General features: G+C 51.4%; 1 protein-coding gene across 1 annotated transcript in view; it reads left to right on the forward strand.

Moving 5' to 3' along the window:
* The window catches only part of XXYLT1 (xyloside xylosyltransferase 1), a 36,378-nt gene that overhangs the window by 1,605 nt on the left and 11,839 nt on the right, over window positions 1–22,934 (forward strand). Inside the window, exons 2-3 of the mRNA XM_085233272.1 lie at window positions 2,883–3,030; window positions 19,103–19,235. Of these exons, the coding sequence (XP_085089398.1) occupies window positions 2,883–3,030; window positions 19,103–19,235 (281 nt within the window). The remainder of the gene's footprint in view (window positions 1–2,882; window positions 3,031–19,102; window positions 19,236–22,934) is intronic.

A 22,934-nucleotide genomic window follows, 5' to 3' on the forward strand; every position in this document is an offset into this window, starting at 1 on the left:
GGCAAGCGAGCAGCACTGCTGCACGAAGAGCCTGCAGCCTGCCTGACTGGGCTCTGCCAACAGCATTGGCCTGTGCCATGCCCTGTGTGCCCCGAGCGGTGTCTGCTCTCAGGGTTTGCTACACTCAGCGACTTGTTTAGGTGGTTACTTCCATGGGTACCACACAGTGCCAACCCACACCCTTCCCAAGCTAATTTTTAGAGCCCTCTCCTGGGACCGCTGCTTTTCTGCCTATGCAATTCAGTGGCAGGAGATCTGGTTTGCAGCTGCCTCTGGTCACAGAGCAGAGGTGTCCTGCAGCAAGCAGCAGCTGCTCTAGAAGGAGGCTGGAGCCCTACAGCACAGTCCTGAGGGCTGGTTTTCAGGAAGCCTCGCTCTGGTTTCTACAAGTCAGTGCTTCTCACTGGGGCAGGCCCAGCCCTGTGTTCACAGCTCCATCCCCTCTGTGGGATGTGGTTATCAGCCACCTCAGTGAGGGCCTGTGGGAACCGCAGTGTGGCTGTGGGGGAAGCCTGAGCTCTCCTCCTCTGTGGGTCTGGCACACACCACCAAGCTGCTGTCGCCCTGCTCTTATGGGATTGCTGCAAAGGTGCCTCGCACCAGAAGGAGGGAAGCAAAAAGAGAAACTGAGTGTATGGCAGTTGTTTACTGGAGAACCAATTGAAAAGGTCCTTTGTCGGTGTGAGATGTGTTTATAAAATGTGTTTGTGTAGGAAACCCATAGGAAACCCGCAGAACTCAGTTTTCTTGATGTCCTCAGTGAACTCACTCAGATTTAGCTACAGAGGTTTACTGAAAGCTGCTCCACAAATAAATAGTGAAGCACAAAATTAGTAACAGATAAACAGGCTGTACTCAAGTGAGGGGAGAGGAGAGCCCTCTGCAGTGCTGCGGAAGGAAGATTCCTTGTGTCAGGAGTTTGCTTTGCAGAAATGCTTCACCGAAGGATGGGCAAGAGGAACACATTTTCCATTGTTTTCTTTGGAAGCAGAGGGAAGAGACATTGCTGTGTCTGGAGTTTCAGGAGTGCTTTTCCCACAGCTTTGTCCCCTGGTGCTTGGCACTGTGCTCATCTCAGAGATGACTAGAATTGGATTGAACTCACTTTTTTCACCCCTGCTATGCTGTTTGTCATTTCCTCAGGTGGGAGAAGATTGAAGCCTGGCAGCTTCCATGGGAAGCCAGCACCATGGCACTGCAGCTGTGCCATTGTGCTGTGTGTTTCTGCAGAGATCCCGGTGCTGCTGCTGAGGGAACAGCTGGTTTTCTCTGCCAAGGCACTGTGTCCTGGGTGAGATGCTCCTGGTAACAGCTGTGATCGGGGCAAAATTTCAGCAATGAAGTGTGGAAGCACAAAGCTCTGGGCAGCTTTCTGCTGCTGCACCAGCCTCTTGGTATCAGAACATCCCCTGCTGCATCCCACGCACAGCATGGCTGCCACACCAGCTCAGGCTGCAGTGGTTGACTTTGAGAATTTGAAATAAAAGAAAAAAGCAATACTCTAACCTATGTATTTGCATGTATAGTGCACTCTTCCTAGCTTTTTGTCAGATGAAGTTTTATTAGGGAAAAGGAGCGAAACCATAGAATCACTGAATAATTTAGTTTGGAAGAGAGCTGTGTGGATCATAGGGCTGGCAGGGCCAGGTAGGGGAAATATCTCAGCATCCCTCAACGGAAATAAAAGACCGGTGCTGTGTTGTGTCCTCACTGGTGTTCAGTTCCTGCTGGAATTTTCCTGCTTTCTACTGCCTGAAGAAGGCAGCATGACCTCATGTCTCCAACTCAGAGTTGCTGAACTCTCTAATCTGCACCATGGTCACTTGGGTCTGTTCATTACACTGAAAGTTCTTCCAGTTATCTGGTGTGATTCAGTGACCTGCATCATTCTGTGTGTGTAATAATGAGCATCGGCCCGCAAGAAAGTTCCCATTTATCTGACTTGGGCTGAAATTAATTATGAGCTTGTAAAATGTCATTAGCTGACAGTTTATTTACAGTTGATCCTGGTTGGAACAGATGTGGTTTGCCTCACTGCTGAGCTTTCAAGTGACTCCTGAAAACTAAGTGCAGTGGGCTGCCGAGGTTTTTGGTTTGGTCATTTGTAGCCAGAGTGCAAAGGTTTGGTTTTGTTTTAGAAGTTGGTCTGTATTCTGTCGAGTGTGCTAACACAACACAGGCTGTAATGGAGCGCCAGACGTCCGTGTGCCCTGGGGTCCTGGTTCTGGCCATAGCACTGCTACCCGCCTGGCTCCAGCATGGCACAGGGCATGAGCTCCAGCTAGAAGAGATGTTCAGCTCTGCAGAACTGCTCAATGTTTGGATTTTTCCCAGCTTGCCATGTCTTGCCCTCCTGTTCCTCCCAGACCCAATGGAGACGTGCTGTGCAGCTTTCTTCACTGCTGGGCTGAGTTTCAGGAAATCCGGGCTCGGTTCCTGGCCGTGTCACAGCCTGCCTTTATGGCAGGGAGCAAGTCTCGGTCCTCAGGGTGCGTGACGTGGGCTGGCTCGCCTCAGAGCTGCAGGATGCCAGAGCCTGGGGTGAGCTGTCACCTCCCTGATTGACTCCATATGGAGGCCAGCTATGTGGTTACATTTCTGCGGAGTCAGCAGCTGGGACCAGAGGCTGTGAGAAAATATCAGTCCAACAGATTTGATGGAGCCCCTCCACGCCTGCCTCACATTTACGGTGTGGCCGTAAAAATCCTCCCCTCCTGTCCTTGCTGCACCTAGCTGCCTGCTGTGGCAAGTGTGCACACTGTGCAGCTGGAACGGCAGCGAGCTGCACCGGGGCTTTGCAGCCTCCCACCTGTGTGCTGAGCTGAGGCTGCTGGGGGTGGCTGGGTGTCGTAGCTGAGCCGTGCTCCTGCTGTCTCTCCTAGGTGATAATCCACGATGTCAGCGAGCTGACTGAGAAGCTGTTTCCAATCGTTGAAGCCATGCAGAAACACTTCAGTGCTGGATCAGGAACCTACTACAGCGACTCGATTTTCTTCTTGTCTGTCGCAATGCATCGGATCATGCCCAAAGGTAAAGCCCAGCTGAGCTGCAAGCACAGCCTGTGTGGTGAAATGCAGAGTTAACAGACATCTATGAAAAGAGGCTAAGTCACTGGGGGGTGGCAGGAGGTTTCTGTGCCATACAGCAGGCTATTACTACCCTCACACCTCAAGGTGCTAGAGAAGCAGGACTGGAGCTGACCTGGCTACATGCAGCTGTGTATTTATATGTGTGTTTTTACAACCTCCCTTCCCCTTGGTGTGTCAGCAGAAAGAGGTGCCATGTGCTGCAGCACAGTGAGGGTGCTGCCTGCTCGCCAGTGTCAGCAGTGCGGTTACTGCGCGCACCTTCCGTTCCTGTGGCTTTGATGAGCTCTTAGGAGGCTTTGCTGGTTAACAGCCACTGATCACTTACTTTCCTTATTGTGTCTTCACTGTTATTGAGTGAGGAAACAACAATAAATCTGCAAGAAAATGAGGCACCTGGCAAAGGGAGCTCGGCTCAGTTGCCCCACTTTCCTCCCCAGCTGTGTGCAGTTATTTCTCCCAGGACCTACGTGCTCTGTAGCCTTGGATCAGTCAGCAGTTCTGCTGCCTTCCCCGTCTCTCCCATTTTGTAGGTCAGGATTGTTTTTCTTATACTGAGGTCAGGGCTGGGAGAAAGGTTGGAGGCTTTTCCTTAAGACCGGTGGCCAACGGTCACGTTGCTATTGGCGTTTATTCCCTTAGAAGCAGAGTGCTGAATGTGAGCAGTCACGCATCAGTGCAGCAAGGGTTGAGCTCTGGGGCACAGCGTGAGGGGTCTGTGCACTCTGCTCAGCAGGATGGGTCGCACAGCCGAGCCCTTATGTGGAGCACAGCTCCTCCCAGCATGGTGCACGTGGTTTGTGTTCACTGAGCCGCCTCCGCGTGGAGTCTGGTCTGAGAGGGAGCCATTTGGGAAGTCTTCCCCATGAGAGTTAAAAACAGAGGGCCTTCTTGGGGCCCTGGTATGTCCTTTAGCCACTGTGGTTTCACAAACACTGTTTGCTTGTCAGACGAGGAAGCGGAGCAGACGCTCCTTTCCTTCCTGTGTTCCCAGACCATCCTTTTGAGGAGGGTCACTTTGCCAATCTTGCACTGCAGAGGCACTGGCAGAGGCCTGGGTCACCCCACTGCGAGGCCTGCAGCCCACTGCCCTGCTGCTGTGGGGGCACAGGCAGGTGGGTGCTGAGGGCTCTCTGGTGTCAGTGTTCCCCACGGCACCCTGCTGCTAAAGCAGGCTGCCCACTGTGCTGGGGAAGGCACAGCACTAGCACAGACTGGGGTAGAACAGCCACTGAGTTCAGAGGTTCACTGCTGCTGAGAATGGGAGTCAAGTTCTCTCTCTGTAGATGTGCTCCCCATTCATCACATTCCTTCCTGAGTTGCGTGGTGTCCATCCAAGAAGCAGACAGATACCCTTCTCTCTGGAGTCCTGGGAGGCCTCGTGCTCACCCACGTTCCTTGTCTCCAGGATCCAGCAGCAGCTTCCCAAACATCTGCTGAGCATGTACTGAAGGCAGCAGATTGCTTCTGGCCACCCTAGCAGCCCCCAGGTGACCCAGCCCCCACGCCTGGCACGCTGCAGGTACAGCTGCAGGCTGCATTGTGCTGCAGGCACTTGAAGCAGCCTACGAGCAGTGCAGCTGGGCACGTGGCAGCGGCCTGCTCCTGCTGCATGCCGGTGGCATCTCTCTTCCCTCGACTCTCTCAGCTGGCACCCACCACTTCCTCCGCAGCCGGAGCAGAAGTTTGTGCTGGCTGCTGCCCAGGCATAACATTTCCTGCAATCTTGCCACCACAAATTTCAGGCAAAGCCCTTCTCTTGCTAAGCTGTGAGCTAAATGTGGAGGACGCCGACTTTGTGGCCATGTGTCACTCGTGGCATGGAGCATAGGGGACAAACTGAAACATGAGAAATTCTGCTTACTCATAAGAAAAAATTACTTTTCAGTGAAGATAATGAAGGACCAGGCCCAGGGAGTGCTGTGTTTTCTTCCTTGGAGGTCCTTAGAGCTGAAGTGGGCAATGACCTGGCCTCTGGGTGACCTGCTTTGGGCAGGGGTAGGACTGGGCAACCTCAAGAGGTCCCATCCAACCTTGGCTGTGCTGTTATTCTCTGGTTTTAAGTGAATGTGCTGTACCCAGCTCTTTATTAGCCGTTGGTAATTTTTTTGTCTAGTGATGTCTGCATCATGAGTGCTTTGAAGTCTGTTGAATACAAATGACAGTATTAGTTCTGTCTAGTTCACTTGCCCTGTACCTCTGCTGCATCTTTACTGTGTGCTGAAGACACCCATATTATACAGTCTGCCAGCCAAAAGCTGTTCAGACATACTGAGATGTCTTCCCTTGGTTCACCAACTGTGGGCAGTTTTGTCTCCTGAAAAGCTTGCTTGCTGTCTGTCATTTTGACAGGGGCTTGCAATGGCCTCTTTGGCACACAGGATGTATAAAGAGGCATTTTACAGTTTCATGAGTTTAGTTTTTGTTTCAGAAGCTGCTAGTAAAGCTGATTTATATTTCCCTTGCAAGGGAGGTCAGATGCAGAGCGGGGTGCCTGAAGCACTGAGTGATTTACGGCCTGGCAGGGCTTCCCATCCTGCTCCCTGCTTCCTGGCTGTGCAGTGGGGCTTGGCAGGAGGCAGCAGGCGTACAGAGGGCTGGCAGTGCCCCAGGGCTGCTCCTGCTGCTCTGTGTCTGCAGGCTGGGCTGGGTGTCTGCTTCTTCATCTCCACTGCAGCTCAGCCACCTTAGATGTGAACTGCGTGAAGGTTGGTGCTTCTGGCAATTCTACTGTGTCTGTATTTTTACCCCCGTTTTTATGTGCAAATGTAAGAGCCTTCTGACTGGGGACAGGGAGGGCTACGCAGGGGCATACCCTGAAAACTCATGCATGGTGTAGGAATGGTGCTGTGCTCCCAACTTCTCTCCTGGCCTTGCCTCATTTCTCTGGAAAATTGGGGAACCAATCCCTGGTAGAAGCCGCTTTGCTAAGGTGGAGGGTAAGTGTTCGAAGCTCATTTTCCTGCAGCACTAGCATTTATTTATTCTGGTGCATTTTGGTTCCACCTCACCCTGCGTCTTTGCAGGCGTGGCTGGCTCCTGAGCTTCAGCACCAGTTTTTGTGGGAGCTGGACTTAATTGCAAGCTTAAACATGCTCCAGCAGAAATGAAAGCTGTGATTTTAATATTAAATTCTCTCTTGTGTGTTTCTTTGCATTTGTGTCAATGTCTGAACGTTTTTATGAGAGCTCAGAACGTTTGTATGTAAGTTGCCTGGCTTTAGGTTCCCAGGTTCATCATTTTGAGATGACATGGCATTTCTGGCCTACCATAACTTAGTGCTTTGTTTGAAGCTGCAGGTTTGTGATGGTGCAGTGACTTTGCAGATTGATGGCGCTCAAAAGCTGAACAGCAGTTGTTTTATTTGTAAAGATCTTTGTAGAACATATGCATGGCAGTGTGTGTATTGCAATGAGAGTAAATGTTTTGTGCCACTCAGCTGTTCTGGTTTTCACTGCTGCTTTGGATCCTTGCCCACAAAACTTCGCATCTAAAACTTGCAGCTGCCAAAGTATAATATAACAGCCTCTTAGCTGCTGTAAATCATGTAACTCTCTCGCCTTAAACGTCTTACATCGGTGGAGTTAACCTGATTTAAACCAGCTGGGGAGCTGGTATGCAGCGTGCAGAAGTGCAGACTGCATAACTCTCATCTGTGCCTGCGACTCATAAATCCTGTTTTAATGCGGCGTGGCCAGGCCTGAGGGGCTGGGGGAGGGGCTGGTGCATTTCAGTGATTCTGAGATGGAGAAGTGGTGGGAAAGTTACCGAGAGGACAAGCAGGGTTCAGTCTTGGGAGGAGCTGCTAAGGCGAAGACTATGCCAGAATGAAATGGTCCTGGGATTTGCAGAGCTCAGGCTGGTGAGGCTGTCTCTGAGCTAGAAGGAGAAACTGGACTGGCAGGGAGTAAGGCAGACAAGCAATCCACAGTCGAGCAGCCCTTTTGTGGCCCAGCTTAGGTTGATGTCTCTGTAATCCTGATACTACAGGGCTTGGTCTCGATGAGCCTTAGAGCAGGACCCCAGCCCTTGGCCCCAGAGCTCTCAGGGAGAGCTGTCTTAGTAGCATCTACCTTCCTCATGCTGCCTCTCTTCAACTCATACATGTTAAGCTGCAGCCACATCCTGGCTGTGTGTGAGAAAGAGATGTCAGTCCTTCTGTTTCATTGCCCCACTGCATTTCCATTCAGGTTTTCTGGCGTCGGATGAGATCATCTCATGCCGAAGTGCCATGTGGCTGAGGAGAACGTCTGGGGAGAGCAATCAGAGCTGAGGCAGCATGTGTGCTTTGTGATTTCTGTGGGCACACAGCCACTGGAGGTAGCACAGCACGAGAAGTATTGCTTCTCTCTGGTGTTGCATTCTCTCTACCTGCTCAGCTCTCTCGTAGTGTCGTCCAGGAAACCTCTTCCCTGCTGTCCCCAGTGAAAAAGCAGCTTTCTTCTTTGTTGAGTGATCACATAGGCTCTGCCATTCAGAGCTGCTGGCTCTTGCTTCAGCTGTGTTCTGGGGAGGGTTTTTAGGCACAGGTGCCTGGCAGTGAGCCTCCCAACAAGAGGAGGTGCTGTTCCATGGCAGAACTGATCCTTGCTAAGCTACCCAAGGCTTTCTGCATGGTGCTGCCAGCACTCCACAGCTGAGCTGGAATGTCCAAATAACAAGAAGACAGCAATTAATTTGGGAGCCAGAAAGGATGATGTAGTGGAAGAAGCCATAGGCAGAGCCTGTTTGCCTTGGTTTTGCTGGCTGTTTGGCAACAGAATCACTGTGTTGGACGAGAGGGGAAGGAGCAAAGAGGAAATAGGACTGGATGAAAAAGTGAAATCCAAGTTAATTTTGTCTGAAGCTTCTGCAGTTATCTGGTTAATGTTCCCAATGAAGCATCCCTGTGGCTTATCTCTGTTGACTGGACCAAAGGAGCTGTGTCTGTTGGCTGCAGGAAATCTCTGAAACTCAGCTTGGAGGTAATGTGTCATGTGCAGTTAGGGTATTTAGCAGAACTTGACTGAAGATGGCATTTGACAAATTGGAGACAGCAGGGTTTCCTGGCTTTAAGAACAGCTGGCGGTCCTCCTGAGGGGGTTAGCATCATCTCTGTAAGTTAGCTCCCTCCTCCCTGCCCAGCAGGGTGTGGGAAGCCCTCAGGGTTCCTCTCCCACTGACAGCTCAGCATGGAGCGGAAGCCCTGACAAAGGCTGAGAGGTGAGCATGGAGTGGAAAGGGCCCCTGGGCTATGCTGTTTCTGCAGTGCAAGAGGTTATCCCTCGTGTGGCATCTTCCAGGCACTGGTGAAGCCCTGACTCATTAATCTTGGTGTTCTGGGTGGGCAAGGGAGGAGGGCAGCACTGTTTCTCCGAAGCTGATAGAATGCAGCTGAGCAGAGCTGTGGCTAGGATTTCTGCATGGAGAGCAGGGTGCCACAGAGGATGGGTCCTTGCTCTGCTAATGAGGCTCTGTCACAAGGACAGTTCAGAGCAGGATGGAATGTGAATATGTTGTTTAATTCAGTTAACAGAATCTCTTACAAGCATGTATCAGACTTGGAGATCTCCGGAAAAGTAGCTCAACAGGATAGTTCCTTCCTCCTTGTGCCCAGCCTCTTTACTGCTTTGATGTCTGCTGCATCCCAGACATGACCCATGTGCATATGGGAGGCTCTGAGAGCAGGCATCAGGTGTGAGAGCTGTGATAAAGGGTGTCAAAGTAGCAGCCAGGGGATGAACACCATTCAACTCACTCAGTTTTATGTACTTGGAAAGCAGGGGGCCAAGGAGGGGAAGAGGCTAAATCGCTTCCTTTAATCAAGTGGTAGAAATCTGAGTAAGAGGCTAGATGTGTTGGGAAATAGTTGAGAGGAAATATATGGTGAGAAAACACCTGACATAATTATTACTACTGAAATTGGTGGGGTGATGCTTCTGACAAAACTATTGAAATCACCAGTTGCAGCATTTGTTTAAGAAATGTGGATGGAAGCAGGAGCTGGGTGGTGCTCTGCAGGGAAGACACAAGGAGATGCTTGCTGGATGCACACCCAGGAGCCTGATTTCCAGGTGCATCTGATAAAGTCTGTTAATCAAAGGCTCATAAGGAAACCAAGCAGCAGTGGGAAAGGTTGGTAAGTTTTCATATGGCTAAATTAAGTGAGGAAATTCTGGGGAAGAACAAAGTGAGCTGGCCATTATGCACTGCCTAAATTTATGGCACGCAATGTGGTGTGCTGGGAGAAGTTCTGAGGAAAGCAGTGGCTTTGTGCAGGAAGGAGTGATGGAGGGGCCCCTCTGCTCTGCAGACAGGCTGGTTGAGGGCTCACAGCTGGGGCTGCACAGCCACGAGCTGCAGAAGCAGAGTTGTAACCAGAGGCATCAGGTTAGCAAGAGGCAGGCAGACAGAATGGGCTGTTAGTTCACAGTGGTGTAGTGATGTGTGGAGCTCCTTGCCGCCACATGCTGTAGGTGCTAAAATTTATCTGGGCGTATGGAGATCTCTCGTGAAAGAAAATCACTGGAGGCTGCTGTGTGATAGATGTTGTCATGGGGAACAGGGCCGTGTATCTCGGGGTGACGCAGAGCCAGCGCTGGCAGGTGAGCAAACTGCTCAGTGTGGGGAAATGGCCCCAGCAGGGAGCTGTGCTGCTGGCTTTGCAGTGGGTGCCGGGCACCTGTGGTGGCCTGGGAGCTCAGGTTGGAAGTAGAAGAGCCAGTGGTCTCCCCTGGGCTTGGACTCTGAAGCAGATCATCTCTCCAGCTCATTATCTACAGTCATCCTGCTTATTAAACGCAGACCAGATTGCAACGATGTTTGTCCAAACTGCCTGTTAATGACAAAGCCACAAATCGCTTGGGACTTGGTGTGGCTTGGAACAGGCTCCAGCTGCTGGCTGCAGCTCAGTGGAGGGGACAGTCTCCCACGAAACTGCTCTCTGCCTTGCGAGTACTCTGGGAGTCTCAGACTGGACACCACAGCCTTTGTGAGCTGCAGCTTGTGCTTTTCCCACAGAGCTGAGTTGGGGGGAGGGCAAAGGGCAAGGTGGGAATGCTGCACCAAGCTGTGCTGCATCATCTGGTGGCAGCAGTGACCGCAACCCCTGCAGGAAGATAGGCAGCAAGAGGATCCTGCAGCTGCACTGGTAGCATTTCAGTGCCCAGAGTAAGGCACAAGCCTGGCCAGGTGCTCAGAGCACTCCCTGCAGTTAGTGAGAGACAGTGGGCAATGTGAGCAGCCTTTCCATCAAGCCATGGAGGACAGGGACCAGGAGGAATGTTCTAAGCAAGAACATCAGGAATAGCAAACACAGTTGTCTTCTGTTAATGCACTTCTGTGAAAGCAGGGATATAGTGTCCTGAAAATGTTATACCTTTGTAAAAGGTATTTTTTGCATTTGTAAAAAATAGATTTGTACATGTGTGAGGATTTGCAATCGCAGCTGCAATACAGGAGTGCCCAAGTGGGTCTGCAGGTCTTTCTTTGTCTCTGGAATGCAGATAACTCCATGCAGGTGCTGGTTCCTCGCTCAAGCACCTGTTTGCAGGGAGTTATGGAGTGATAATCTGCGTCACACACAGCGATAAGCATCAAAAGTCTGTAACATAGAGGCTGGCAGACAGCATTATGAACTTCTCTTCCTTCTGTCAGCTGTGCAGCAATGCCTTGTATGCTGTCCAGTCACCTGCATAATTCAGTGGTTATTAAATTTTAATAAATCACTGTTTTCAGAGCACTTCACTACTGGTCTTTTGCTACTGGGAGAGCTGCTATCTCTGCTGAGCTGTGCTGTGTCAGGGCATTCAGTGAGGGAGCAGCACTGGAGTGCTTGCGTCCCAGATGCTCTGGGCCTGACAATGGTTTTTGGGAGTGGAGATGTTGGTAAGAGGCATAGAAAGTGTTGGTCTATGTTGGAGCCATCTCCATGGCTCCACAGCCCTATGCTCCCAAACCGCAGTTCCCATGGGGTGCTGAAGTAGCAGAAGGGTTTGTTTTCTGGCAAAATGTTTCAATTTATACAGACATAGAGGGAGAGCTGATGGTTTCTGGTGTGCTCACAGCCTCTCTCCCTGCTTCACATCTCAGCCATGTGTGGAAGAGTCAGATTCCTTCGGTCTCTGCATGAACTTGTGTGTGACTGTGCTAGTGAGGAAAAGAGAGTGAAGAAATGGATTTAGAAGCAGTAGGGAGGCAGTGCCAACCATTGTTCCCTATTGAGGTAACCCTGTTGCGATTTGGCAGTTGTTTGTGTGTTGCATTTGGGGAGCAGGCATCAGCACGCCTCCAATGACCTTCTCAGGTAAAGGCTGGAGGCCCAAGTGTGGCAAAGGCAGGCAGTGCTAACCCTGCAGGACATGCACCTGGCTGCAGGGCCCATCTGCTCTAAGTGTTATGGGGTGCTTGGCACTGCTGGGGCCATGCTGGCAGCATGCTGCTGCTCACAGGGAGGCTGCCCTGGGGATGGTTTGGCGTTGGGACAGCGGTGCAGGGCAGCCCCAGTGCCTGTGTCCCACAGCACCATCCCCGCTCAGCCCAGCACAAGCACAGTCCCTCAGGGAGTGTCACTTCTCGTTACTTCCATCGGCTGCCCCTCGCTGTAGTGCCAGCATCCATTATTTGGGCTGTCCTAGATCTGTCAGGCCAGGGCAGGAGTGTGTGGTGATTTCACCTCCTGTGGAGAGACAGGGGCTTGTGTTGGCCTGGCTGGGGCAGCTGTTTTGGTGAGTGGTGGGGGGGTGCTGGAAGCTTCCTCCTGGTCGGTATGAGAGACGGATATGCAGGGAAAGAGCACGCAAGCTTGGAACTCACCTGTGCTGAAATCCCTGCCCTGCTCAGAACTGGGCCAGCTGGGGAGAGGGCACTGCTGGCCCTCACATCTCACTGGTGGCTCTGCCTCAGATTTTTAGGGTTTTGCAAGGAGACGCAGATAATACCTGTGGCTCTGCAGCCCCTTCCCCCACCGTTAAGATGTGAGATCATTTATCTTACTGCATTTATTTTCTTGTATCTTTTTGGTTTCCTTTTCCATCTCACCCGCCCATTACTTTACAGCTTGCCATCCGCGCTGCTTTATAATCTATGGCAACCTGGAATTAAACCTTATTTTGTCTGATTATAAGGTTTCCTGCTGCTCTAACTCTGGCTCCAAGAAATGTCTTCACGCTCCTCCTCCAGTGGCACTGTGTAATAAATACACAGCATGCAGTGTGACGGCTGCACCCTGAGAGCTGCGGGGTGCCCCTGGCCCTGCTGCCCATCTGGGGGACGTAAATGCTGTCCCTTGAGTTGGAGCCAGGCAGGATGCAGGAGCAGGGACGGAGGCACTGGGCAAGTGGAGCAATGCTGCTGGAGTCCTTGCTGCTGTACCCAACACTTCAGCTCATGTATGTGCTGCCCCAGAACTTTCACAGTAAGCTGCAGGCTGCTGAGCCAAGCTGCTACCTGCCCTGGCACTGGGGCTGCTGGCTGGAGCTGCTGAGCTGCTGTGCCGTGCCAGTGCTGCCGTTTGTGTAGCAGAGGTTTATCATCTCGCTGGCAGACAGCCTAATTTTTTAATTAGCTGATAGGCAGGAATTGCTGTGAAGGAGCTGCTGTTCTGCTCCGCTGGGTGCATAATAGGTGTTAGAGAAATCTGCTAAATGACATTGTTAGCCAGCCGGGGCTCTTCTGCCTGCCTGGAAATGTCCTCCTTTGACACTTGCAGGCTCGTGGCTCTATACCTGCAGGTGTGCATCTGCCCCTCGTCCTCCTGCTGCTCTCTGAGCCAAGGGAGGCAGGGATGTGGCTGGGAGCTGCTGCCAGGCTGTTGAGAGACAGGGCCCCAGGGAGATTGGCAGGCAGAGCAGACTGGAAGGATGCTGCAAGGCGAAGAGGTGCTCCTGCTCTTGGCATGGCTGGGGGTCCAGCCTTGAACCAGAAGGTCAGAAGCCAAGCTGACCAGCCCCACTGAAGCAAGTTTTCTGGGCTGTGTATTTCTGGGGGAGACGAGCTGCAGAGCAGCACTCGGTGCACTCGTACCCCAGATGCGATGGGGATGGCAGCAGGTCACGTCTCCACACACATACACTCACCCCAACCTCACCGCCTGCCCCAGGGTGAGGGTCGCTGGGGGTCATCGGGGCGGCAGCAGTGATGAAGACTGGAAGCGGAGGAGCAGACTTCATCTGCCAAGAAAACAAGGCCTGGAAGGGGAACACACAACAAAACAGGAAGCGCTCACGGCTCTGTGACAGAAGAGGGAAAGCTGCTGGGAGCAGGCGGGAGTGCAGGGTGAGCAAAACAAAGGAAGCTTCTAACAAAAGGTGGGCAGAGGAGTGGAGCGTGGCTGTGTAAGCAAGCAGTGTGTGGCCACATCTGGCTGACTGTGGCTCTGCTTGGGACTGCATTGCCCTTGTACCCTGCAGCAGCTATGACAGGACACTCTTGGCAGCAGCTGGTGTTGCCGCTCAGTGTGCAGCCAGCCTAGGCAGGGCTTGCACTCATTTGAGGCTGGGCCCAAGGTTTGGCTTTGCTGGGCTGACAGGCTCATCCAACCCATCCAGAGCCAAGGTCTGCCTTTGCATCTGAGCATGCCAGGGCCTGAACCAAGTGTGCAGGCACAGTGCAGTGCCTGCAGGTAGTGTGCGGAACTGTGTGCCCGGAGCTGCACAGGAACAGGGAGCTTTTGTCTGTTTGGAGAGTAACTTCTGGCTGACAAAAATCATCAGCAGAGTCAGAGATGAACTCAAAGCAGTGGGAAATAGTGAAGAGGAATCTGTCCCGGTGTGTCCAGCATTTGCAGACCCCTACTCTGAGAACGAGGGCAGCCAGCAGGGGACACTCCTGTCCCCTGACTGGGTGTTGTCACTACTGGCTGCAGCCACTGCTCTCACTGTGGAGAGGTCTGAGCTGTTTGCAGCCAGCACTGTCTATCCCTGCCCATCACTATATCCGCTTGGGTTGTGCAACCAGCCAGGGCTGGTTGGCAGGGCACCATTGGGAATCGAGGATGTCAGCTTGATCTCACATCTGCTTTGCAGCAGCAGGACAGGGCATCAGTCTCTGACTATAAGTTGCTGCTATGATACAGAAAAGGTGCAGGGAGACTGTTGTGTGCTGCTGCTTTGTGCCCCTTCTGCACATTTATCTCTTGGTTAGCATGTCTTAGGCCCTACAGCATATATTAGGAGTACCTGGCTAGTACCAGCTGGGGCTGTGTGCTATTGGTGATGCTGCTGGTATTGGAAAGGAGAGTGGAGGACATGGTTGTTTGGGCAGATCTGGGAGTACTCAGACCAGGCTTTTCAGATGAGAGCCCATGCCCCAGGCTGCCATGGTTATGTGCTTGGCTGGTAGTATCTGGTATGTTACAGGCAGTGCCCTGCATCACTGCACAGTGAGGATTATTCCCTTGTGAGCCTGACCTGTATATCACTAGAAGTCATCATCCACAGCCTGGTGGAGCCATGGTCTTGTCTGTGAGCAGTTGGGGTTGTGAATAATAAGGCTCAGTCCCAAACAGATTTTTCAGAATAAACAGACTTTGTAGCCACATGGTCCTGCTCAGGCACACTACTGCAATGGAGTGTGGAGAGCATTCACCCCTGCATCCTGCTGGGATGTTGTACTGCAGTGAGGGAGCTGGAATCGTGCAAAGAGACCATCGATAGCTGAAGAGCAGCACCAATTCCAGGCTGCTTCAGTCTTCTTGTGTCTTCTAGTTTGAAGCTGTCATAAGGCACTGCTGGATTTTGTGCTGTGATGTGGCAGCTCTCCATTATCTGTTACTTGACACGACTTGTTGTTCCTTTCACTCATTTCCCCTTTTTGCAGAGTGACGTGATTAAGGTGATTGCAGGAGTGGTGTGCCCTTGTTCCAGATCTGGTTTTTTTGGGGTGGAAGACAAGTTTGGAGTGACCACAGTGGCTGCCTGCTACCGGACTGGATGCTGCAGCGCTGGGCAGACAGCACTTACTGGTAGCAGAGGCACAGGGGCAGGAAAAGGCAAAGTGCTGCCGAACAGAGCTCCTGTGCCATCAGGCTTCCTGCCCACTGCTGGTGCTCCCAGAGGAGCCAAGGGAAAGGGGCTCACAGGCTTATGTGCAAAGCTGGGCAGGCAGCTTGGGAGGGTGCATTGCCCTCGTGTGCAGCGTGTGTTGCTGGACTGGCACAGCCAAGGAGCATCCTTCAGGCTCCATCTAGATCAGCCAGAGCAGCTCCTCCTCCTGTGCACCTCAGCTGCCAGGCACGTTCACTCAATTACTCAGGGTAAATTGCCTTTTTTTGAGGAGAGTGATTTGCTCTTGAGGGATGCATTGCATCAGACTTGTTCCAGAAGCTGCTTTCTGCCAGAGGTGCTCCTGACACTGCTCAGAGCAACTCACCCAGCCTTTGTACACACCCAGCACTTGTCCTCATGCCTACACCCCTCTGCCAGGTCCTGGGGAAGCATTCTGGATGCCAGCAGACCTGGAAGTGACCTCTATCTGTGTCCCTTTGCTGGACTGAGGCTCACAGGGGAAAGAGGGAGCGCACACATGAGAGAGGCTCTGTACCAACATCTCTTCTGCTTTGGAATAGCACTGATTCCCGCTCTCCTCTGTCAGCCAAGCTCCAGTATGAGATGTCCTGGGCACTGCTGCTGGCTCTCACTGCTGCACAGCAGGAGAGCAGCAGCTTCCAGTACAGCAGGCCCTGCTCTGGGATCACGCATTCCTTAAGCCAGTCTTCCAGCAACTGGAGAGAGGCTCTGAGCTGGAAGGTTCCAGTCGGCATGGCAAAGTCAGGCGTCAGTGCTGAGTCAGCTCTGCAGCCATCCTCTGGGGCGGTGCGTCCCAACCTGCAAGGCCATGGCTTGGTGGGAGTGTGAGCAAGCCTGCAGGCTGCAGCCCTCTGTGGCTACTGTTAGGAGGCTGCAGTAAAATATTACAAGCTTTAACTGAGGCCAGCCTGTATCATAAAACTGTCTCTGCTAATGGAGATCTCTGCTGTGAGTAGCTTAACTCCCCTTTATGCACAGGGGCTGGAAGAGCCACAGTTGAATGGAGCAAAGGGTAAAATATATTGTGGCGAAGTTAGAAAACTCAGTTTCCGAGCAAAACACTGTCAGTGTTTTTGCACATTTCCAGCTGGACCCCTCCACGCAATTTGTGCCAAAGAGAGGGAGAGCATGTGATTCCTCCACCCCCGTGTAGCAGTCAGGGTGAAGTGCTTGGTGTAAGGACAAAACACAGTGATAAATCATGAATATTAGTGCCTGGCCCCTTGCCAGTCACAGGCAGCACTCGCAGAGAACTCATCTCAGCCATTAATCTGTTCGTGCAAGCTGCATCTGGCAACGCAGCGGTTAGTGTTGCCTACGTTCATCTTTGTCTCGGTTGCAGTTAATGCTCAGTTAATGCTTGCTTAAAATAAAAAAAAAAAAAAAAAGGTGAGGAAGAAAAAGAAGGAAAAGTACTCTGTGCTCTCTGTCTAATTTGTTAGTTTTTCCCTGCGGGGTTCTGCCAGCCCAGCATGGGGACCAGAGCAGGGTGCTGGTGCTTTAGCAGGCAGGGATGGGAAAATGGAGGAGACAGGGACTGAGAGTTTCCCCCCGAGCTTAGCTTTCATTCTCGGTTGTGATTAATTGCAGTTAGTGCTCATCTGTAATTTTGGAGAACAATCAGATGACGTGCCTTGTGGTTGGTTTAATTGAAACCCGATGAGCCAGCTGAAGGCTGCTGCGCACTGGGGTGAGCTGTGTTGGAACGCTCCCTGCCACAGCCAGGGCTGGGAATGGTGCCCAGAGCATTCCCTCAGCCCTGCAGTGCTTGGACATCTTCGGCTCTCCTCCCTCTTCAGGCTGAACTTGTGCCATATCGTGCTGGAGATGTCTTTCTCCTGGTCTCGAGCCACGGGTTTGATAGCTTTGAGGTGAGATCTGGGGGCTCCTGCTCCATCCAGCAGTTCTGTCTTTGCCCCTCACGTGAGAACAAGTTGCAAGCTGTGGCTTTGTGACCTGGTCTGGATGTACTTGAGGGCAGCGGTGTCATGGATTTGAGGTTTTGCACTGCTGTGCTATGGACTGCTCAGAAAGTTCGTGCTTAGCTTGGAAAAAGCTTTACCAGGGAATTAGATTGGAGTATTTGGGATCCACATCTCGTTCCCTGTCTCAGAAATCCTCTGCTCTGCCTATTCATCTGCTCAAATTGTGCTAGCAATTTCTAAGGCAGTTAGGAAGGCTGAGGGAAATTGCTTTCGGGTCAAGACCTGCTTTAGCTTGTGGTGAATTACTATGCCTGGGTTTTAAATCTTTGCAAACAGAGGATTATGGTGGTGGTAAACATGAGGTAGGCCTGGGGATTGCCATTCTGTGGGATGAAGTGAGCATGGCCTTCCCCTTCAACAAATAGCAAATGATGAATGGTTAAAAAAGTGAATTGAGATACAGCCTGGATTGTAGCTTAGATACTGTTTCTCCTTGATTTATATTTCTGCTTTGATACTTCACAGACTAGGCAGTATATTTCTTCCTTAACCTCATGGGCTTTTTCCATCTTAAATGCAGACAGTGTGTTAGATAGGCCAATTGCTGAGAGCTTGGGATTAATGCAGGATTTGCAAAAAATTCAGAGCTGCTGTACAGCCCAGTGTTTGGCTGAAACACAAACATGAAGTGATGAATGCATTTGAGATGGAAGAGTTACATTCCTGTGCTGGAAGATAGCAGTGGATGCCTGGTTGCTCTCATGGTCTCCAGTCTCCAGTCCCAACATTTGCTTTGGAGGCTGAAGACAGAGCCATTTCATGGTGCTGCCAGCAGCACAGTGATAGCAGGCAGCCTGTCCCCCACACTGGGAGGCAGCGGGAGAAGAACCACATTGTGTGAAGCTAAGCATGGGCAGAGCCACAAGATTCGTGGAGATGTCTGTGCTCTGCTCTCCCAGAGCACCAGCTGCCCTGGCCTGGGGGATGCTCACAGATGGTGCAGACCCACAAGCCTGGTGGGGGGAGGGCGTTTGACATGGTGACACACAGGGTGACATCCTCCTATCTGGAAGTACTTGGCAGGAGGAAGAATGAGGCCTTTATTTTCTAATTACTAGGAAAACAGTGGTAAAAGGCCCATCTGGCCTGCAGAAAGCTGTTGTGGCACCTCTGCATGGTAAGTGGGGCTGAGAAATGCTGACAGGCTGTAATCCAGTTAACGCTGAGTGCAGAGCATCCTGACCAAGGTTTTCCTGGCTGTCACAACACAGAAATAGCTTGCTGTTACCTACCACCTAGCAGCCTGCTCCCATTACTGTGCACACCTTGCTGCTGCCCTTGGCGATTCCAGGCAGTGCTGAGCTCTGCGGCTCAAAGAGTGACCATGGCTTTGCCCAGGGCTGGAGGAGCCTGTCCCAGGCTCTGACTTCTCACAGCCTTTGCATTTGGTGCATTTCAAGTGGCCTGCTGCAGCCTGTTCCATAAACCCAGACTCAATGGCAGACAGTTTTGACGGGGTGGTGCTTGTGGGGATGCCCATGCCAAACCAGAGGAGCTAACTGTGCAGGTGTCCCTGAGGTGCACTGAGGATCTCTGAGTTAGTGTTACTATCTGCCATGGGAATCACTCCAATACTTTGAGCTGGGGTGGCTGTGTGGGTTGGAGCTGGGAAACACTCACTGTGTTTGTAGTGTAAGGTGTGCGTGGGATCTGGCATGGCTGTCTGCAGGAGCACTTCTAGAAAAGGAGACAATAACTGTTAAAGTTACCTCTTGCTTTTCTCAGTCATGTGGAAAACTGCTTTTCTGGAAAAAAGGAAGGAGTTGTTAGAAGCAGAAAGTCACCAGAAGTGTTTCTGAAGTAAGACGTACCTACAGTACAATGCAGTAAATGCCATGGCATCCGTGATGGCAGAAGGTTGGTAACTTGAGGTAGAGGTTATGGCTGGATTACTGCTGCCCTGAATCAGCTGAGTCTGTGCTGAGTTCACCAAATCCTCATCGGGTGCAGTTCATTGCACCACCATTGGTAATTGCTGGTTAAGGTTTTGTCTCACATTACTCATTTTTCCTCTTTGTGCTTTCAGAAATAACACAGATCATCCAGGTAGACTTGGACCTGAAGTACAAGGCCAACATCCGCGACCTGTTTGAGGAGTTTGACAACTTCCAGGAGGGAGCTGTCATTGGGATTGCCAGGGAAATGCAGCCAGTGTACAGGTACAGCCGTGTGCCCAAGGGCACGACTGTGGGGAGGGGGGTTTTCGCATTTTCTGTTCAACTCTGATCAGTCTTTGGAACAAAATCTGGGGTGAAACAGTCTTTCTGCTGTAATCCCTGCAGGGGAATTTAATTTGAATCTTGTAGGCCAGTCTGAACAAACTGTGCAATGTGGTGTGATTTCCTTGTTCTCCCACACTGTCACAAGGCTTTCAGAGCCAAGTTCCTGATAACAAGTGTCTAATCCATAAATAGATTCATCACATACCTGTTAGAGGTGTGTTTGGCCAGCTATTCCTGTTCGGGTGCTCTGTCTGAAGCTTGGCACATTAGTCTGTGTGTTGGGACTCAGAGGTTTGGGTTGTGAGTACTGCTGCCCTGCCCAACCAGCAGGGACACCTCTTGTTGCAGGCAGACCCAGCACCAGCACGTTTCAGCCATACTCTTAGATTTCCGCACACGTTTTCCACAAAATATCTGAAATAGCGTTTGGGGAATCCCTCTGGTGTGAGGTTTAGGTGGAGCAGCCTGCATTTTTCTATCATGAAGTCCTTTACAATGTTTTGAGCTACCTATGAGAAACCTTCTGGGAAGTGCCAAAAATGACTTGCACAATGGAGAGATGGGTCCTGCCACGTAGATAGCAAATGGTGCAGCTGTAGGTCTGTAGGTCCTTCAGTGTTTGACCCTGTTTTCATTTGAAGTGCACATTTTATTTAAGAGTTGTTCACCCAGAGAAGCCTAGGGGGGATAATTCTTGATGACCTGGGCTTGTGAGCATGCAGATAGCCACATGTTGTGCTGTGCAAATGTTGAGATTTCTCTCAGAGCTGTAGGAGGCTTTAGGACTTCATCACTCCCAGAAGAGACCTTCAGCCTCTCAGAAGCAGTAGCCAATTCTGGCTCAGCTATTTGCAGTGTTCTGGTGCTGCTCCATAGTTCATGCACAGCTCCGGAGCTGCCTGGCAGAGGCAGGCTGCTTTCTGAGCGTGCTCACAGTGGATTTGTTCCAGCTGTGTTTGAGGGTTTATTTAGTGCTGTCTGTGTCTGGTGTGAGACGTGCGCTAGACAAAATCCCAACTAGGAGTTCTGGAGGGGGAATTTCTGTTCACACACAGATAGTTGGCAGTCAGAGGTGAAGGGGCTCTCCTAGGTCTGCTAGGAGCTCCAGTGCCCTGCACGGACTGGTGTGGCTCCTGATGGCTCACACTGCATTTTGCTGCCAGAGCACATCTGCAGCAGAATTCAGGCACAGCCTTCTGCCCCAGCATGGTGCCTCTTATTAACCCCACCTGCTGCCACTCAACTTGTCCCCCACAGAGCCACATGCAGCACAGTCAGACTGAGTTAGAGGAGTGGGTGAATGTGGAGTCATCTTCAAACATCACGGGATGTTCTGGTACTCAGACCAGACAGGAGAGAGGTTCATATTTGCGCAGATGCTGTGCTGAGTGGGATCCCCGACCTCTGCTGCAAGCAGGGGGTACAAATAAACCCAGGAACAACAGCCCTCCCAGGCTATGTTTTGGGGCTGAACATTCTGTTGGTGCAGTTTTGATGTTCTGGGTCAGTTTGGGCTACTTTGTGTTTTCCTTGTGGGTATTTCTAGGCTGGTACTTAAAGAAGTTGATTTAACTTAATATGTGTTGTTCCAAGGATGAACCTCAGTTTTATTTCAGTCCAGAGTGAGTCAGATCTTGAACTCAGGGTGCCTTAATGACTTTTCAGCTGAGCTGAGTTTGAGTGTCTGAGATGGCTCAGCTAGATTTGCTAATCCTAATGGAAATGTTCTCAGAGAAAGATAAAAAAGCTTAAGAGCTCCCTCTGACTTTTCTTTCCTTACTGGAAGCCCCAGTAATGAGATCAACAAGTGAACCTCCTAAGACATGTCCAGCATCGCTCTTGGGCAAGGGCTGAGCTTGGAGCAAATGTGATTTAGCAGAAGATGCAGTGTGCTCTGTAGGCCTGGTGTGGGACAGCCTGCTTGCAAAACAGAAAGCCATCCCTCTGCACTGAGCTGCGCAGAATGGAGGAAGCTGGGGCCCTGTGGGAGACTGTTATTGGGATATGAGTTTGATCCTAGCATCTCCATTCTGAGAGCCTTGCTCAGCTGCTGGCGTCCCGTGTAGCCATTCATCACCAGCAGTCATTTCCTAGAAGCCCAAGCCAAATGATCAGCATACTCACAAGTGCATTTCTGGTTGCTTCTACTTCAGAAAGAAGACATCTCTGTGCTCCTCCTTGCTTGTGGGCTTGGCAGCGAGCTAGAACCAGTGAACTGCAGGTGCTGAGTGCTCCACAGTGCAACACCACACCCAGAGCACAGAGGGCTCCTGTATCCGCTTTGGGTGCCCTGGTAGGATTTTGGTGCCCAGAATGGTAAATCCAGTCCCAGCTAATTACATCCAATTGTTAGAGCTTAAAGTAGAATACAGAGAACAGCTACAGCTGAGCACTACAGTGGGGCTGCGTTGGATTGTGAGCTTAAGCCTGCCTTGCCCAACAGGGCAGGTCCCTTTTGTTAGTAGCACAGCTTGTAAGAGTTAAGCAAGCAGGGTAAAGTAAGCATCTGTTTGCCTGCAATTAGTTTGAGGTGTTATTGCTCCACGTTTCTGCCTGTGTACAGATGAGCCTTGTGTTATTTCTGTATGTTATTGAGTGGGGATGGTGGCCAGCTCCTGGGATGTACAAAGGGTAACCCTGGGGGTGCCGAGTTAAGCTGCAGGGTGCTCAGCTGAGGAGGGGGTCAGCAACACAGCACAGACAATGCAGGGCTGAGCCATGCTGTTAGCAAATACCTGACCTGAGCTGACCCCGTGCTCCCCGACCCCTGCTGCAAGCAGGGGGTACAAATGAGCCCAGGAACAACAGCCCTCCCAGGCTATGTTTTGCGACTGAACATTCTGTCGGCACAGTTTTGATGTTCTGGGTCAGTTTGTTGTGTTTTCCTTGTTGTGCTGTTTTGTTCTTCATGTGCAAACAAGTCCCTGGTATTTCGTGTCAGTAGGTCGCCCTGGGAGGGGTGAGCCTCCCCCACAGGTCCTCTGCACTGGGGGCTCACACCTCTTTCTTCCAAGAGCTTCCAGAAAGCAAAGCAAGCTGACAAGGCGTGAATGTCTCTGTAAAACTGCTATTTTTACACTTCTAGCAAGATAAAAACGTGCCCTAGGTATGAGGCAGAGGTGCCAGCTCCAGCCCTGTGATTTACCATACAGGCTGGGAGCATCAGCCGGGATGTGGGGGAGCACTGCAGGGCAGCTGGGAGTCCTTGGGACTATCTTGTCTTTCCCTCCCCATTTATGCAGTTTTCTGTGCACTCAGCTCTGCCTGTGTGCCGCTTTCCCCTGCCTATGCAAGAGCTCAGAGCTTCCCTGAGCTGTTTCTGCTGACAGAGCATTGGACTGACACCTCTAGGCCTGGGGAGCCATTTGCTGCCTGTGAAAGGTCTGTCTGCCTTCTTCCCCAGCCTTACATGGTGATGGGAAGATGGATGGAGATCAATTGGGTCACTGGTTGGTGCTTAGTCCTAATGCTTGTTACGTGTTTGGCCCACCGGAGGATGTAGATGTGTGCACAGAGGCATTTTTTGTGAATGATACAGCACCTTCTGAGAAGCAATTTTTTTTATCCAGCTGCCTGCTTGCTGCCAGTGCAGGCTGTGCTTTCCAGGCAGTGGCTGGGACTGCACACTGCTTTGCT

This window comes from Meleagris gallopavo, chromosome 11 (assembly GCF_905368555.1).
Source record: "Meleagris gallopavo chromosome 11, MGAL_WU_HG_1.1, whole genome shotgun sequence".
In the NCBI taxonomy this organism is placed as follows: Eukaryota; Metazoa; Chordata; class Aves; order Galliformes; family Phasianidae; genus Meleagris; species Meleagris gallopavo.